At 50.0% G+C, this 16,653-nt stretch overlaps 1 protein-coding gene across 1 annotated transcript in view; it reads left to right on the forward strand.

Moving 5' to 3' along the window:
* SOX4 (SRY-box transcription factor 4) overlaps positions 1-938 on the forward strand; it is a gene marked incomplete at its 5' end in the record, with an annotated part of 1,872 nt that extends 934 nt beyond the window's left edge. Inside the window, one exon of the mRNA XM_027770554.1 lies at positions 1-938. Within this exon, the coding sequence (XP_027626355.1) occupies positions 1-258 (258 nt within the window).
* Positions 939-16,653: the final 15,715 nt, after the last annotated feature.

The raw sequence follows: 16,653 nt of genomic DNA on the forward strand, positions 1-16,653 counted from the left end.
TCGTCCGCCGGCTCCTCGTCCTCCGACGACGAGTTCGAAGACGACCTGCTCGACCTGCACCCCAGCTCAAACTTTGAGAGCATGTCCCTGGGCAGCTTCAGCTCGTCGTCGGCGCTGGACCGGGACCTGGACTTCAACTTCGAGCCCGGCTCCGGCTCGCACTTCGAGTTCCCGGACTACTGCACGCCCGAGGTGAGCGAGATGATCTCGGGAGACTGGCTGGAGTCCAGCATCTCCAACCTGGTCTTCACCTACTAGGGCGCGCGGCCGGCAGCGGAGGCCGGGCCGGAGCGGAGGAGAGGAAGACGAGAGAGCGAGGAAGGGAGGAACGGATGAAGAGTTGAAAGAGAAAAGGGAAACAAAAAAAGAAAAAAAAGAAAAAAAGGAAAAGGAAAAAAAAAAAGTGGGCAGGGCTGGCTTGGCGCGTCCCCGCCGTCGGAGAGGACCGCGCGCCCATCCCCCGCCGCGGCCGGGGCCGAGAGGCGGAGGGGACCGGGCGACCCTTTGTTGTTGTTAGTGATGTTGTTGTCGATGGCGAAAAAGCGACTGCGATTGCTCCCCGGCCGGAGCGCCCCCTCCGCCGCCGCGCGCCCGGGACTCGTCCGCGCCCCTCGCCCCTGGAGGAGCCCAGTGGTTTCCAGAACTGGAGAAGCCGCCCCCTGGCCTCGCCGCCCAGCCGTTTCTAGGGGGCTTCCTTCTGCACCTTGGGCAGAAGAAAGGAGGAAAAGAAAACTGCAGGGACCCCCCTCCCCTTTTAATTTTCTTAAATTTTTAAAAATTTTTTTTAAATGCCTGGTGAAGACCGGAGGCTCCAGGGTGGTGCATTTGGCCGATGGCAGATGTTCGGGGGAGCGCAGGGACTGAGGCTCCACGCTGGCGAATTCCTGTTTGGCTTTTTTTTTTTTTTTTTTTTCCCCCCCCTTTTTTTTTTTTTTTTTTTTTTTTTTTTTTTTTTTTTTTTTTTTTTGAGAGATAGAGCTCACCAGACAGACAGAGAGTGAGAGGTCACCCCCAGGGGGATGGCCATGCAGCAATCCTCTCTCCTTCAGTCTCCTCTTGGGATTTGCCCGGCCTCCCGGTCCAGCGTCCTCACTGCGGGGTGAGGCTCGGCGCAGCCCGAGGCCGGAGGACGGGACTGTGTGCCGGGGTGGATGGCGAGTGGTTTCGGGGAAAAAAAAAGGTTTTTTTCTTCTCTTAATCGGAATCGTGATGGTGTTGGATTCTTTCACTGGTGGGGTTAATATAGCATGTGATCCTGTCTATCTTTTCAAGATTTCTGTATGAGACTGTTGAGCAGTTTTTAAAATAGTGTAGGATAATATCGAAAGCAGATAGGTGGCGCTATGTTTGATTCCTACAACGAATTATCACCAGCTTTTTTTCATTCTTAACTCTTTAAAGGATTCAAACGCAACTCAAATCTGTGCTGGACTTTGAAAAAAGACAAACAATTCAGGACCAAATTTTTTCTCAGTGTGTATGTGTTTATTCCTTGTAGGTGTAAATGAGAGGACGTGTTTTTTTCCCTCACCGATGCTCCATCCTCGGATTTTTTTTTCCTTGTAAATGTAATCAGATGCCATTTTATATGTGGACGTATTTATACTGGCCAAACGTCTTTTGTTTTTTGTTTTGTTTTGTTTTGTTTTTCCCCTGATTTTGTCCCTCTTTTTTTCCCCGTTCTTTTGCTTTCTTTTCCTTTTATTATTTTTTTATTCCTTTATTCCTTCCTTCCTTGTTCCCCCCTTTTGTTTTTGTTTTGTTGTTTTTTTAGTTTAGTGTTTTTATTTTTAATCTTTTTGGTAGTTGTTGTTACCCACGCCATTTTACGTCTCCTTCACTGAAGGGCTAGAGTTTTAACTTTTAATTTTTTATATTTAAATGTAGACTTTTGACACTTTTAAAAACAAAGACAAGAGAGATGAAAACGTTTGATTATTTTCTCAGTGTATTTTTGTAAAAAATATATAAAGGGGGTGTTAATCGGTGTAAATTGCTGTTTGGATTTCCTGATTTTATAATAGGCGGCTGGTTAATATCTCACACAGTTTAAAAAATCAGCCCCTGATTGCTCCATGTTTACACTTCAATCTGCAGGCTTCTTAAAGTGACAGCATCCCTTCCCTTGCACCAGTGTCCACCCTTCACCCCCTGCCTTGTGAAAGGGGGAGGGGACTTAGCCAAACACTGTATACTTTTAAGAAAAACACATTTTTAAACGGAATCCTGTTCTGTCCAGAGGCTTTAAAACTGGGGCATTTACAGCAAAAAGGGATCCTGTAGCTTTAACTTGTAAACCACATCTTTTTTGCACTTTTTTTATAAGCAAAAACGTGCCGTTTAAACCACTGGATCTATCTAAATGCCGATTTGAGTTCGCGACACTATGTACCTGCGTTTTTCATTCTTGTATTTGACTATTTAATCCTTTCTACTTGTCGCTAAATATAATTGTTTTAGTCTTATGGCATGGTGATAGCATATGTGTTCAGGTTTATAGCTGTTGTGTTTAAAGATTGAAAAAGAAGTGGAAAACATCTTTGTACATTTAAGTCTGTATTATAATAAGCAAAAAGATTGTGTGTATGTATGTTTAATATAACATGACAGGCACTAGGACGCCTGCCTTTTTAAGGCAGTTCCGTTAAAGGGTTTTTGTTTTTAAACTTTCTTTTGCTATCCATCTTGTGCAATATGCCGTGTAGAATATTTGTCTTAAAATTCAAGGCCACAAAAACAATGTTTGGGGGAAAAAATAAGAAAAAAATGTCATGCCAGCTAATCATGTCAAGTTCACTGCCTGTCAGATTGTTGATATATACCTTCTGTAAATAACTTTTTTTGAGAAGGAAATAAAATCAGCTGGAACTGAACCCTACACCTCGACTTTTGTCCTGATTTGTGCAGGAGGCCTGCCCCGCGGTGACAGACCAGGTCTCACACCAGGTTCTCTTCATCCCATGGAGGAATGAGAAGTTCCTCTTGGCCAGACCCAGCAGGCCCTGACCCTGAAACGGCGTCAGCTGGATGTGTATCAACTGCACACGCTTTCTAGGAATTTTCTGAGGTCACCACGTTTAAATAAACGCCCGTGTCCTGAAATGTTAAGCGGGGGGACAGACCTGGATGGAATCGTGGCTGAGGACCCTGGCTGGCTGAGCCTGTCTTTTGAACTCAGTGCACCTGACAGTTTTATCTGCTCTGCACAGGCCCACCCTCCAGCAGTGGCTAGGACTGTCTTCCATTGGTTCAGAAACAAATAAGTCCCTTCATTTTATCAGGAGATTGCAGGGGAGAAGCCCTTTGCCAATTATGAAATGCAAAAAGGTGGATACCTTTTTTTCTCTTTAAGGCTGAAAGGTTGACTGTGATGTGAAAATCTGCATTTCGCACCAGGCTCAGCCTGGCTATCAGTTAAGGTGGAGCAGCAGACTGGCTGATGGTTGGAGAGGAAAGCTCCCCTCGCCCCCTCCATCTGCCTGATATTTCAGCTCCTGGAGGTGGATGTTCTTTTACACACACCAGTTACTGACCTATTATTGAGTCCGTCTACGAGGGGGAAAGTGCCCTGCATTTCCTAAGGCCCATTTCCTGTTTATTCTGGAAGTTAATAAATTCCCATTAACAAGAGCCATCTTCACTTCCGAAGGGCTGTTCATTAAAAATGTATTTGATGTGTCTCCTAGTTTGTCAGCACTGACAAGGAAGGGTCAATAGGCAGAAGCCTTGAAATCTTGCCTTAATCCTCTGGCTTGCCTGTAGGTAAGGGAGGATCCTTCATCTTCATGGAAGAGATTTTGGGGGAGCAGTCCAAAACTAGCAATATTTCTGCTCAACAAAATGCAGTGATCCCAGCAGGTGGCATAGTGGTTAGGGTACTAGACTCATATGGCTGACCACAGTTCGAGTCCCAGACCTGGTGGCTTGTTTTCTCACTTTCTCTATCTCCTCTCTCTCTCTCTCTCTGGTCGAATTAAAGAATGATAATAATATATAAAATTAAATAATTATTTTTAAAAATGCAGTGATATCCTCAGAATAATATAAGTATTGTGTTTCAGTAGAGTTTAATCTCTTAAAAGCTAGGTAGTAATTTTCAAATTTTGTCGTGTATGCAGCTAATATGTTGGGTTTTATGTGATCTGCCTTTGTAATACCCCCCTTTTTAAAAAAAGACCACGAGACAACATGGCACCCTAAGTTTCTTCAGAGATCTGTGCAAAAATGTAGAAGGACTCTTCTACAGCGACGTGCTTAACTTTAATTCGTGTTCATCGTAGCGGTGATAATGTGGCCGTGGAGGTTCTTTTGGATCTGAAGAAACAAAACTTTGACATCAGTGAAGCTTGTATATGATGCATTTTTAGAAATTTCATAACTTTAAGAATGTATAATTTCGTTTAGTATTGTTACTTAATTTGTTCTAAGACACATGCACTCGCCAAAGAGAGACAGAGTAAGAGAGGGAAAGTGAGAAAGCAAGCCACCAGGTTCCAGGACTCGAACTGCAATTGACCATGTGGGAGTCCAGTGCTCCAACTACCACACCACCTGCCACTCCCTCCCTTCCCCCCAAAAGAAGACGAATAACTTTGAAAGTATATTTTGTAGGGTTCTCCAGTTAAGAGTTACGTTGTTTCCCCTTGACTTTGCATGTGAGAACCGTTGTCTTAATTATTTTCTTTAAGAATTATGGTAATATGGGGACCAGCAGTTGGCATAATGTCTGTGTTACTGGACTCCCATGTGGTTGACCATGGTACGAATCCCAGATCCAGTGGCTTAAACTCATGCTGGGCGCATGTGCATGTGTGCCCAAGATCCTGAGGAGACAATAGAGAAGGGATTGCAGTGTGGCCCTCCCCCTTGAGGGGTGATTTCTTGCTTTCTGTCTCTCTGTCTCTGTCTTTCTGGCAAGCACACGTGCCTGTAGCATAAGCCTCTCAAAATAAATAAATAAATAAATAAATAAAATTAAAAAAAAAGAAAGAGAAAAGAAAAAAGAATTATGGTAACATGACTTTAAAAGTAAAAGTTTCAGGGTGTGTGTCCTTCCTAGCAGGTAGAAGTTAAGGTGCGAGACCTCCTGTCCTCTTGCCTTTCCTGGATCTGTGGATCAGAGCCCTTCATCGCTCATTTCAAACAGTTTAGGGACCACAGGGACGTACGTGGGAAGGAGCGCATCTCCACAAAACACGATCCTAGGGATGCACATCCATCCCCCTTTGGATTTCTGCAGGTGACAGTTGGTTGCTTTATTTTTCTTTCTGGTGGTTTTTGTTTGTGCCTTTTTAATTTTTGTCTTCCTTTGAGGCCTGTGAAATATCTCTTTGACTCATATTCACTAACGTTCAGCTCTGGCCCTCGGATTCATTCTGGAAAATTACCTCTGTGAATTTCTAGAGTTCAGTCTGTCATTGAAAGCTGCAGTGAGGAGTGCGGAAGGGGCACTCTCTCCACCCTCCCTGCCCCGGCACCTGTGTGCTGTTTCAGACTCAGCCAGGTATCTTTCTCAACCCCCCTTTGCCCAGGGGAAAGTGCTATTCACGACCCTGCCCAATGTGGCTTTAGCACATCTTTCAAGTTCTCCAAAATAACCAAACCTGTCTCCCATCCGCTGGAGTGCTTAGAGGGCAGAAGCTAGGCCTTGCATGTTTCTGGTATCCCCACATGGATCATCCAGGCAGACATCTTAGCTGCTGTAAGCCCCAGCATTCTAAACCACCACGTAGAGAGAATGCCGTCTGACCGACAGCGGTTGGGAGAGCTGACTGAGGCGGTACTTGTGGGTGACATGTAATGCCCCACCTCCCATCTGGGCTCATTAATGCAAGTTCCTTGCCTGCGGGCCGCCATAAACAGGCATGCACGTGCAAGTGCAAGCCTTGCGCTCTGCCAGCAACCTGGAAGTCACCACTTTATTTTTTTTAAGGTTTCTGCCATACAGTGCATGAGCTTGTCTGAGAAAGACAGTGAGAAATCACCTCCAGGGGGAATGGCCACACCACGATCTCTTCATCCTTCTCCTGGGATTTTGGGCACACGCACACCGGCACTGTGTGATTTTCAAACTGCCGGGTCCAGGACTCACACAGCAGTTGGCCACGTGGGGAGTCCAGTGCCTTAACCACCATGCCCCCTGCTGGCCATAAGACACTACTTTGTTGTTGTTGTTAGCTTGAGAAAGTTTTCATTTATCCTTTACCTTTTCATTTTTTTAACAATTATTTCTTATTTCTTAATTTCCTATAGAGCATACGTGTTCATGAGAGAGAGAGAAAGTAAGCCACCAGCTCCAGGACTTGAACCATGGTTGGCCATGTGAGAGTCCAGCACCTCAACCACCACGCCACCTACTGGCCCCACCACCACTTCTTAAGACAAATCCCCTGGGTCAGTGTTTCCCAGTCTGGTAGATGTACCCGGTCTTCAGAACGGCCTGGGGATTCTTGTTAAACAGCCAGAGAGAATGCAGGTGACCAGGCCTCAGTCACACTGGGGCCAGGGTCCTGGTAAGTCTCCGGTATATTTCCAGAGCTCATGGAAACTGGAAAAGCACTGCCCTCCCGGTATGGCTTTGCTTGCATGACTATTAGGAAAATATGCTAAACATCCTCCCAATAAAGATTGGTTCTTACCCCCTTTTCACACAGAGAAATTGAGGTCACGAAAACAGAAGTAGAAGAAAAGGGCCTGGACCCGTACTCTCTGCATCCCAGAAGCAGCCTGGCATGTCTGATTTCCCTAAATGTTATAGATTCTTCTCACTTTGGTAACAGAGACAGACTTGCCCGAGGCCTTGGGCTCCTGGTGGGCATTGGTCAGGCCCAGGCCTCTGCCTTTCCCCAGGAGATCTGCCTCCATCCTTACTGCAAGTGTAAGTTTAGTTCATAGGATGGGGTCGTATGTATATTTAGGTTCCAGTTCAACAGCCAAAGACAACGCAGGGACCGTGTTTGGGAAGAGGTGACGGAGGCAGGGAGAAGAGAAGCGGCAGAAATAGCGTTGGTGGAACTCGCTCTGTGTGTCTGGAAGGCAGCACTTCCAACAAGCGAGAAGACTGGGAATGGCTCAGAGGAGCGCAGGGCCTGCAGAGGAGGCCACGGGCTGCTCATTATACCCTAATGAGAGTGACCGTTGGCTACAGTTAACTTGAAGGGTTTTATGGTTTCCTGCATGTGTTGTTTTTCTTCTCAGTGTTAAAAAGGAGAAGAAAAAAAAAAAGAAAACCTCACATCACCAAACGGTATTTCCCAGGGGTCTGCTGGGCCAGGCTCCTGCGTTTTCATCGTGTCGGTCGGGGGCGGTGGCGGAGTTAACAATGCACCTCTCTGTGTGCCGGTCTGTGGATACAGGTGTTCGTACATGTAGCCCACTCTATTTCCTTCGGACAGTCCCAGTTCGGGGCAGTTGGCTTGAGGAGTGCTGCCAAGCAAGCCAGGCCTGAGGCAAGCCATGGCAAGAAGCTGCATGAGGCCCCCCTTTATCCTGCAGATTGCCCTGTGGAAGGACAGAGTTGGAACTCGCTTCTGCCGCACACGGTTTTCCAGTCGAGCTTTCCTTTCCAAGGGTAGGATATCAACAGTGAAGGGTCCCTCACTTGGCCTACTGGGCTTTGGATATTTCCCCCCCATGCAGAATACTTTGGGCGAGTTTTTATATCAAGTGAACATGCTGTTTTCGGAGGCAGGTGGAAGTACTGGAACCCTGGGTGCCCCCCCACCCAAGGCAGGGCCTGCAAGGGAGCGTGATGGTTGGAGCAGCGACTATTTTACTACTTTACGGGGCTGAGCAGCCAGGTCTGGCTTAACGACCAATTAGCTCCACAGTCCGAGGGGCTAACTGCCACTTTCCTACCAGGCCCCAACACCTAACACCTGTGAAAATAGAGTTTTCTGGAATTCCTAACCTGCAGTTTCTGCCTCTGCTTCCTCCCTTCCTCCCTCCCCTTTCCCACACTCCCTCTGTGGGCCTTTTATCTCCCCTGTTTGCCAGTCCCCCCAGACAGACTTTGAATAATTTATTTGAAGTTCCTGGGAAGTTGTGGGGCTGTTGTCTCAAAACACACAGGCTTTGTTCTTCCCCAGGCAGAAGGAGGTGCCCTGAGCTTGGAGCTTTGGGATTTGCTAACAGTTTTAATGTTATGGGTGAGCACCCCCTGAATCCAGACGTTAGAGGGGAAAGAAATGGGGAGGAAAAGTGTGTGGCTGAAGTTGTGAAGAGTATTTTGCTTTTCCCAAAACACTGTCACCAAAGGCCGTTTTCGTAGTGTCTTCCAGGCTAGTCACAGGCCTTAGTGAGCGAGTCTTGTGTGGTTACGACGACCAGTTCTGATTGTTACAGTTGCATTGTCATAGGTGTCTTTTCCAGTGTGTGTTTTTCTTGAGTAGTTACTGGAAGGAGACAATTGCTGGGCCTTGATGTGCCAGACATCCCATCCTGGAGCTGCTTAAGTGTGAAGTGGGTGTTGAGGAGAAAAATTAGTAATGTGTCTAAATGAACGCAGGTTCAAAATGAAGGCAAACTTTGAAACCATTGTTTTCTCCCCCAGAGGAGATGAGTACATTACTTTAGCACGTAAGTGGAGACACAGAACGAGGACAGAGGTAGCCTTGACCCGTCATGGCGGCAGAGCGCAGGGATCCTAGCACTTCTGAAATGCACGCGCGATCAGAGATCGACTCTCAGGCCTTCCGTCCTCCATTAGAACTCATCCGGCTGATGCCCGTCTCTGTGTTAATGGCCTGCCTTTCTCACTAGGCTCTGGGATGGCAAGAGACAGAGCTACACTCAAGGAACCCGAAGTCACGGGATTTATGGCACACGTGACGTAAGGAGCCGGAAACTCGACGGGGCGCTCTGGGGGAAAGAGCGTTCAAGCTCGTGGCAGGTCTAGTGAGCAGGTTCCGTGAGAGCCAGTTGAGCCTTGAGACTCTGTAGATATTAACTAAGAGCAATATTAATATGTATTTTAATACGTGAAAATCAATAAACAGTAATAGATACTCATTACCAAATATCGAGCATCGGTATGCTCAGGTACTCTCCTGGCTTTCCCGGAACAATGTATGATAATAACGAGACAGATTTCTTCCTACACCGAGTCCTGCTGCCTCTCCACGTCTCAGCCTTCATATTGCGCTCACATTGCCGGGAATCTCATCTCTCACTTGCCAGGCAAGGGCCCACCTCCTTCGGGGGTACGGGCGGGTTCTGGACGAATCCCTGAATGTCTGTGCACCGAGGAATCGAGCATGTTCTTCGCTCTCTTGTTGCCCACTTTTGTGTCTATGCTAGGGGTCCGAAGGCCCTCATCTTCCCCTTCCCTTCCTTCCTGGGCTTCTATTCTAAGGGAGGGCGAGCACCCACTCTCCCTCTGCTGTCTCCCGCAGCAATCCTCACTTCAGGAAGACGCGCTTGCCTGCTCTCTACTTCCTGTGTTGAATTTTTCCTTTAGCCCTGACTTTGGCGCAAAGGCCTAGTGACAAACAGCAAGGACCGAGTACACACGTCCTGAGGCGTGCCCAGTGGCGGGGGTCGCGGCGCCCCAGTACCCACAGCATGGTGCACCCTGCCAGAATCAGTATTCTGAATACTGCTCCCCGCCCCCGCCTCCCCAGATCCATAAGCCTAAAACTGTAAAACAGGGAAGGAAGGGAGGGAGGAGTCCTGACCCATCGTCCGGGGAAGCACAGGAGCTTTGTCCCACCCTAAAGCCATGTGATGGGAAGGTCCCACGGAATTCTCCAAGGGAGTCATTTGTGGAGATGAGAGGGGCCGTTTGAAGGGGGACTGGTGTTCTGTGTTCTCACACCCTCAAAGGCAGCCGGGGCCGGGGGGGTTCTGCCAGAGAGGGCTGGGGGTGGTGGGATGGAGGGGCAGGCAGGGTATGAGACTCCGAGGAAGCCAGGCAGCAAGAAGGCTGTGGGAACGTTTTGGGGCACAGGATGCCGTGGTAAGGAAGAATTCAGACTGGGGCCCCCCAAGACAGATTGTGGTTCCAGAGGAACCTCTGCATCCCCTCGCCAGAAAGCCAGTGTCTCTCACGGTTAGCAGTGGCCACGTGTCTGCCAGAGAATCACTCCCTGACACAGGCCTCAGACAGTGGTCGGCCGATAGAGGGGTCCTGGTGGTGCCCCCCAACATGCTGGAGGGGCAAGGCTTTGCAGTGGGTGGAGAAATGTCCTCTCACTCCCAGCAACTCGGGTGGACCTGGAGGAGAGAAGAGGGAATATAAGTCCGATTTGCAGATGAATTTTAACACAGGGTTCACTTTCTCAATCATGGAATGTTATAGTCTCCCACCAGCGGCATCCCATCCCCTCGTCTCATTTCCTTCCTGTCCCATGATGCCAAACTCACCACACCGTATCCCACTGCTGGGAGCATCCATGTGGCAAATTGGCAAAAGCTGTTTGGGCGGGGTTTGTCTAAACAGTGAGAAGGGGTCCCACCCATGTCTGCTCAGAGGGCCTAAACTCTCCTTGCGACTCATCCAGCTTTGTTTCAGCCGGGGAGGGGACGCTTCCAGCAGGGCCATCACGCCACGATCCCCCCAGCCAGCCCGGATCAGACGCACACTTCTGCTTTTTCTGAACGTAAAGGGATCCCCAAACCCTTCTGACCAGAGGGCCCAAGACGCACTACCCCTTGAATTTTTATTTAAACAGATGCGGTCAAAGAAAACCACACATCAACACACAGCAGGCGCCGTTCCTCTCTCATCTATGTAACATAAAAGATCGTGCTTTAAGAAGGGGGGTGGGAGAGGAACGCACCCACGGCTCTGGGATATGACTATAAAGTCACTGATCGTAGAGTTTTGGACGTCTTAGATTACAAATGGACTTAAGAGGCCATGTGCCCTACTGCCCGAGATCGATCCTACCAAATCCCACCCCCTCACAGAACACGTGGGCAGACACTGTCCTGTCAGGGGGCCGTGATCTAAAATGAACGATGGTTATCAAAATGGCTCAAACCTCTATCCCCTCAACACACAGTGGAGCCCGGCACCTTTCCTTTAGGACTGTGGGTCGGTAGGCGCGATCGCACAGCCACAGAGACTTTTTGAAGGCCGGTCCTCAGTCTCCTAACTATTGGGCAGGGGGTGCTAGTTAAACTCAGTACCGCTGTTCCTTTGTAGAAGGGTGAGAAGTTTGAGGAAATAAAGTGAGGATGCTCAGGAAATGGGGGAGGAGGTTTCTTTAGCTGTTGCTTAGTAACTGGTCACCATCTCAACAGGCCTTGGGACTGTGCCTGGGGGGCGGGCTCCTCTGTGTCCTTTCAACTATTCCCCATCAGCTCCCCTTCCACACCCATGTGGGTTTGGGCAAGTCTGTGGGTTTAAGCCGTCCTGCTAACAAACCTGGCTCGAAGAACTTCTGAAGAGACCGCAAGCATTTTATGAACCATAGTAGTCCCAGGTATTTAGAGAGCAGGGGTCCCAAATATTCCCCTTTCTTCTCTGCCTGCTTGTTGGACATACAGAAACCAGGGACTGGCCACTGTTTTCCTGTTGGTCCCACCCTTAGCAAAGGCCTTAACAACTGGGGATCATTTAGAAGTAAATGGGGGCCCAGCAGGTGGCATGGTGGTTGGGGCACTGGACTCCCACATGGCTGACCACAGTTTGAGTCCCAGACCTGGCGGCTTGCTTTCTCACTTTCTCTGTCTCTCTCTGATTGTGTAGATGCCCTATAGCGAATTACAAAAATAATGTAAATGATTAAATAATTGATTTTAAAAAAATACATAAACTGAACTGGACAGAAGATCGTTGAAACCACTGGTTTCCGTTCTGCCCAGCTGAGTGGGTAGACCTGCTGTGGCTGACTGGCTGCTCTCGCCATCAGTCGGCCTGGCTGCCCTGGGCTCCCGTGCAGCCCATCCTCACAGGGGCCTCTTCTTGGCTCTCGTGCCATCCCTGACTCCACTCGCTCTGTCTGCAAGTGGCATGTCCAAGCCTCTGTACCCCGAGCCCCGCCCAGGTATTTAGAGAGCAGGGGTCCCAAATATTCCCCTTTCTTCTCTGCCTGCTTGTTGGACATACAGAAACCAGGGACTGGCCACTGTTTTCCTGTTGGTCCCACCCTTAGCAAAGGCCTTAACAACTGGGGATCATTTAGAAGTAAATGGGGGCCCAGCAGGTGGCATGGTGGTTGGGGCACTGGACTCCCACATGGCTGACCACAGTTTGAGTCCCAGACCTGGCGGCTTGCTTTCTCACTTTCTCTGTCTCTCTCTGATTGTGTAGATGCCCTATAGCGAATTACAAAAATAATGTAAATGATTAAATAATTGATTTTAAAAAAATACATAAACTGAACTGGACAGAAGATCGTTGAAACCACTGGTTTCCGTTCTGCCCAGCTGAGTGGGTAGACCTGCTGTGGCTGACTGGCTGCTCTCGCCATCAGTCGGCCTGGCTGCCCTGGGCTCCCGTGCAGCCCATCCTCACAGGGGCCTCTTCTTGGCTCTCGTGCCATCCCTGACTCCACTCGCTCTGTCTGCAAGTGGCATGTCCAAGCCTCTGTACCCCGAGCCCAGCTCTCCACAAGTGATGGCGTGTTTTTTGAAACCAGCTCCTGGCAGCTCTTGCATGGGCATTTTCTGCTTTTAGATACCTGTAATTACACCAATTATGCCAATCACTGATGTGTATAAAGGATTTACGTTTTTACACACCCAGGAGAGTCTGCCAGAGAGCGGCAGCGGAGGCAGAGCGACGCCCACAGAGGGGCCTGTTGGGCCCTGGCTGTTGCGTGGAGGGTCCCTGACAGAACCAGACGAGGTGGGCTTCGTAGGAGCCGCGGTTTCTGGGCAAGTTAGTCCCATCACCAGAATAAGATTCTGCTTGGTTGAGAACTGCATGAGTCCTCCAGCTTCCTTCTCCACTGTATGTGCTTTTCCTGGGAAGATTAGAGGGCACTCCTCATGCCCAGACCTGGCTCCAGCCAGCCTGGTTTACAGGCATGCACTTTCCAGATGTATGGGAAGGCCTTGGATTTGAACCTGGGACTTTTCCTTGCGGGTCCAGTATCAAAGGGCATTGCATTACCGTCTGGCCCTGCTAGCTGTTCTTTTCAAGGAGAAGAGCGTGTCCAAGGGTACGCAGTTCACATCGGCTAAACCCTCTGTGCTGCCACCGGAGGACGCAGGGGTCAGGTTCGCTGTCCTAGACTCTGCCTTCAGAGATAGCAAAAGACAGGATGAGGCCACCAGTTGGCATGGCATCCAGGGACCGAAGAGTGACCTTGGCAGTGCCAGCTACCCATATTGGCGCCTGAGGCCAAAGGCAAACTTGGGTAACTCTGACCCTATCTCGCTTAAATAATTACCCCCTTCTTGGACCTGGCCCCTCACAGCTGCCGCACAGGCCTCCGCCCTCCGCAAGACCGGCTTTCTCCCCACGGGGTGGCCAAGCCTCTGCACCCTAGTCTGGCGCTGCTGGGCCCCCCACCCAGCCCACTCGGGTTTGATCTCACAGGGCTCTCAGCTGCTGTGGAGCAACTCGGGTCTTCTTTGCTGGAGGCATGCAGTGTGCAATCCTTGACCCGGTCTCCAGCTCAGCTCCATCTTACTGGCCCACAGGGGCCGGGGCAGACAGGCTTTGTGTTTGAGATTTTCTGTCATCTTTCTGGAACAAAATTGGTTCAGGGCAGCACATAAGGTGAGCCCTCATCAGGCTTCCTGAAAGGCAGGTGGCAAGAAGGTGCCTACTCTCCCGTCCCTGCTCTGCCCTGGAGAGGGGGCTTCCCGTTCCCATGATTTCTGCTTTACTTTTCCAGTGGTTAGAAACATTTTAGTTTTTAATGAATTTTAAAAAACAATTATTTATATATTTAATTTTATTTATTATTTTTTATTTTGACCAGAGAGAGAGAGAGAGAGAGAAAGGGAAAGTGAGAAAGCAAGTCTCCAGGTCCGGGACTCGAACTGTGGTCAGCCATGTGGGAACTCAGCACCTGAATGACCATGCCACCTGCCACCCCAGTAGAGGTCTTTTGAACCCCCAACCGTTTTCCATCTGGGCAGGGTTGGGGGAGACCAGGGGTGCACAGATCGGATGGGAGGTGTGGGAGCCCAGACGTTAACCGAGAGGCGTGGACGTGTTTTTACTGGATGTTTGGAAGTTAACAGGCTAGTCCAGTGTTACTCTCCCCACTGTCCGCACACACATGCATACGTGTGCGTGCACACTCAGCCCCTCGTGTGATGCGGTTTCTAACACGGCTCTCACGGCTGCTGTCGCACGGCCAGGAGAGGAAAGCGCTCTTCACAGACATTCAATCCATCTCACGGAAGAGGAAGAAAACGGGAGCTGAGATCAGGGGGATTTCTGAGAAGAAACTCTGAAACACAGGGGACAAAGCAGTGAGTCATCGGGCCAGGACCGTCCCGGAGACCAGCTGGCCCGAGCTCCCGGCTTTTAGGACTGTTTGTGGATGTGCTGAGCAGGTCGGCCCTTGCTGTGCTGCCTTCGGGAGGGAGGGCTTGTTTATTCATTCTTATTTACCTCTGCCATCGCACTGGTGCGTGGGGACCCCAGTGGGGCGTTCCGGGGTCTGAGGCATCTGAAAGGAACCTTTGAGAATAATGTACAAGAGGACTTCCAAAAATTTGTAGAGATGTGGAATTAAAATACAAGTTTATTTTGGTGCAAAAAATAAATGTTGGAGTCCATGCATAGCTTTATGGTAATATGCACTTTCCATGAACTTCATGGAGGCCCTCACATACCTGGGTGACAATAAAAGGGAGCTATGAGTGACATGAGTTGGCAGGTGCTGGGCCGACTCCTCCTGGCAGCAGAGACCCCTTCCTGGTGTTTGGCAGAACATGGCCGACACTCAGTTCCCAGTCTCCTTTCCTGCCGGGAGCAGCTGAGTGTTGGAGACGACCCGAGGGCTAGTGTGCAGGGGAGGGGACAGCAGATGTGTCACCAGGATGGGCGCCATTCCTGTTTCCTTCCTCTTCTCACCGGGGGGTGGGTTGGCAGCAGCTGTGTGGCCATCCTGCGGCCAGGAGGGCAGGCTGGGGGAGCCCAGGAGGGGCTGACCAGGGCCTGACAGGGGCAGGGGGAGCCACTGCGGACTCCCGTTACAGGGGAAAACTCACTGTATCTACGACGTGCTCCTCGCAGACAAAATCTTACCTGAGCCGGCCGGGAAGGTGATTGTCAGTGGCTTGCTCTGTGGCAGATGAAATGACTACTGAATGTCACCCCCATCGCCACGGCTAATGACACCCAGCAACACTGCCGGCGTAGGCAACGCTGCCCGTGTCCTTGTGCCTTAATATGGCTTCTCATTCTGAGACGTCCCCGGACGTGCGGCCCACGTGCCGTGATCTGGGGTGGAGAATGAGGGTGCACTGTGGCATCCGGCCCCGTTGCCGTTCGTCTCTGTCTCTTTGCTCATGGGAAAAATAAATGAGCAAACTTAAAAAAAAAAAAAAAAAGACATCTCTCTGTTTCCTCTGCCTGCTGCCAGGGTTGTGCCAGCTGCCCAGGGTGGCCCTCTGTGGTCTGTAAGGCTTTCTGGTCGCTGGGACAGACACCTGCCAGGCCTGGGGAGACACACAGGGTGAGCTCTTGCGCTCCCCTCCTGTGCGTTCTGAGTGACTATCTCTTTCTGGAGTGGAGATTCCTGCCAGAGACAGAAAGGGAGCTCAGGACCAGGGGGTGCAGTGGTCAGCGACCACATCCATGTAACACAGGTCCTGGGTTTTCAGACATTCCGCCTACCTGGGATCTGAGCAGGGCTTGGTCCTTAGGGGCTCTCTCTCTCTCTCTCTGTCTCTCTCTCTCATGGAAAAATAAATAAATGAACAGAGGGGGAGAAATAGAAGCCAGGTGAAGATGAAATTCTGATTTTTCTCTAAACCGGCAGTGTGTGCATTTCACGCATTGCTCCATGGGGTATGCCTCAGAGGCTGCAGGGCACAAATGCCCTGGTTACATCAGGCTGTAGCGTCCCCCTTCTCTCTTCCCCCTGTGCCCCATCCAAAACCTGAGCAGACCGGAAGGCTTCCCGTTTGGCTCTTGCCCGCAGCCTGCACGGGCTCCCTCTTGCAGGTCCCCATTGTGACTCACTAAAGAGTCCAGCTGTGGATCCTCTGCTTCCCTTTCCCCAGTCTCTGGCCCTTTTTGGACCTGTCTTTGAATATCCCAACACTGGGGTGAGTAGGTTGCATGGTGGTTAAGGCGACTGGACTCTCACATGGCTGACCATGGTTCAAGTCCTGAACCTGGCAGCTTGCTTTCTCACTTTCCTTCTCTCCCCCTCTCTCTCTGGTCAACTTCAGAAAATTAAAAAAATGAAAAATAAAATATCCGAACACTGCTTTCCTACTCTTTGAGTCATTGCCCATGGGAGCGGACAGAGAGCTGGTTGAAGTGACCATCGTTTGCAGTCAGCCTTTAACCTGCCGCCATGACCAGCCCATCCTCCGGGTGGCGCTGTGTATGCAGGACGCTAACAGGTCATGAAAGCCATAATTACGAAAAGAGCGCGTAGGGCCAGCCATGGCAGGGTGGCTAAGGAAGCTGGAACCCATCTGGCCCGCTTTGTGGTCCGGGTCCCAGATCTAGAGGCTTGAAAAAACATGCTGAGCACGTGTGTATGTGTGCCCAAGGCCACGAGAGGAGAA

The sequence above is a fragment of the Tupaia chinensis genome, unplaced genomic scaffold (assembly GCF_000334495.1).
Source record: "Tupaia chinensis unplaced genomic scaffold, TupChi_1.0 Scaffold000141_1, whole genome shotgun sequence".
NCBI lineage: Eukaryota > Metazoa > Chordata > Mammalia > Scandentia > Tupaiidae > Tupaia > Tupaia belangeri.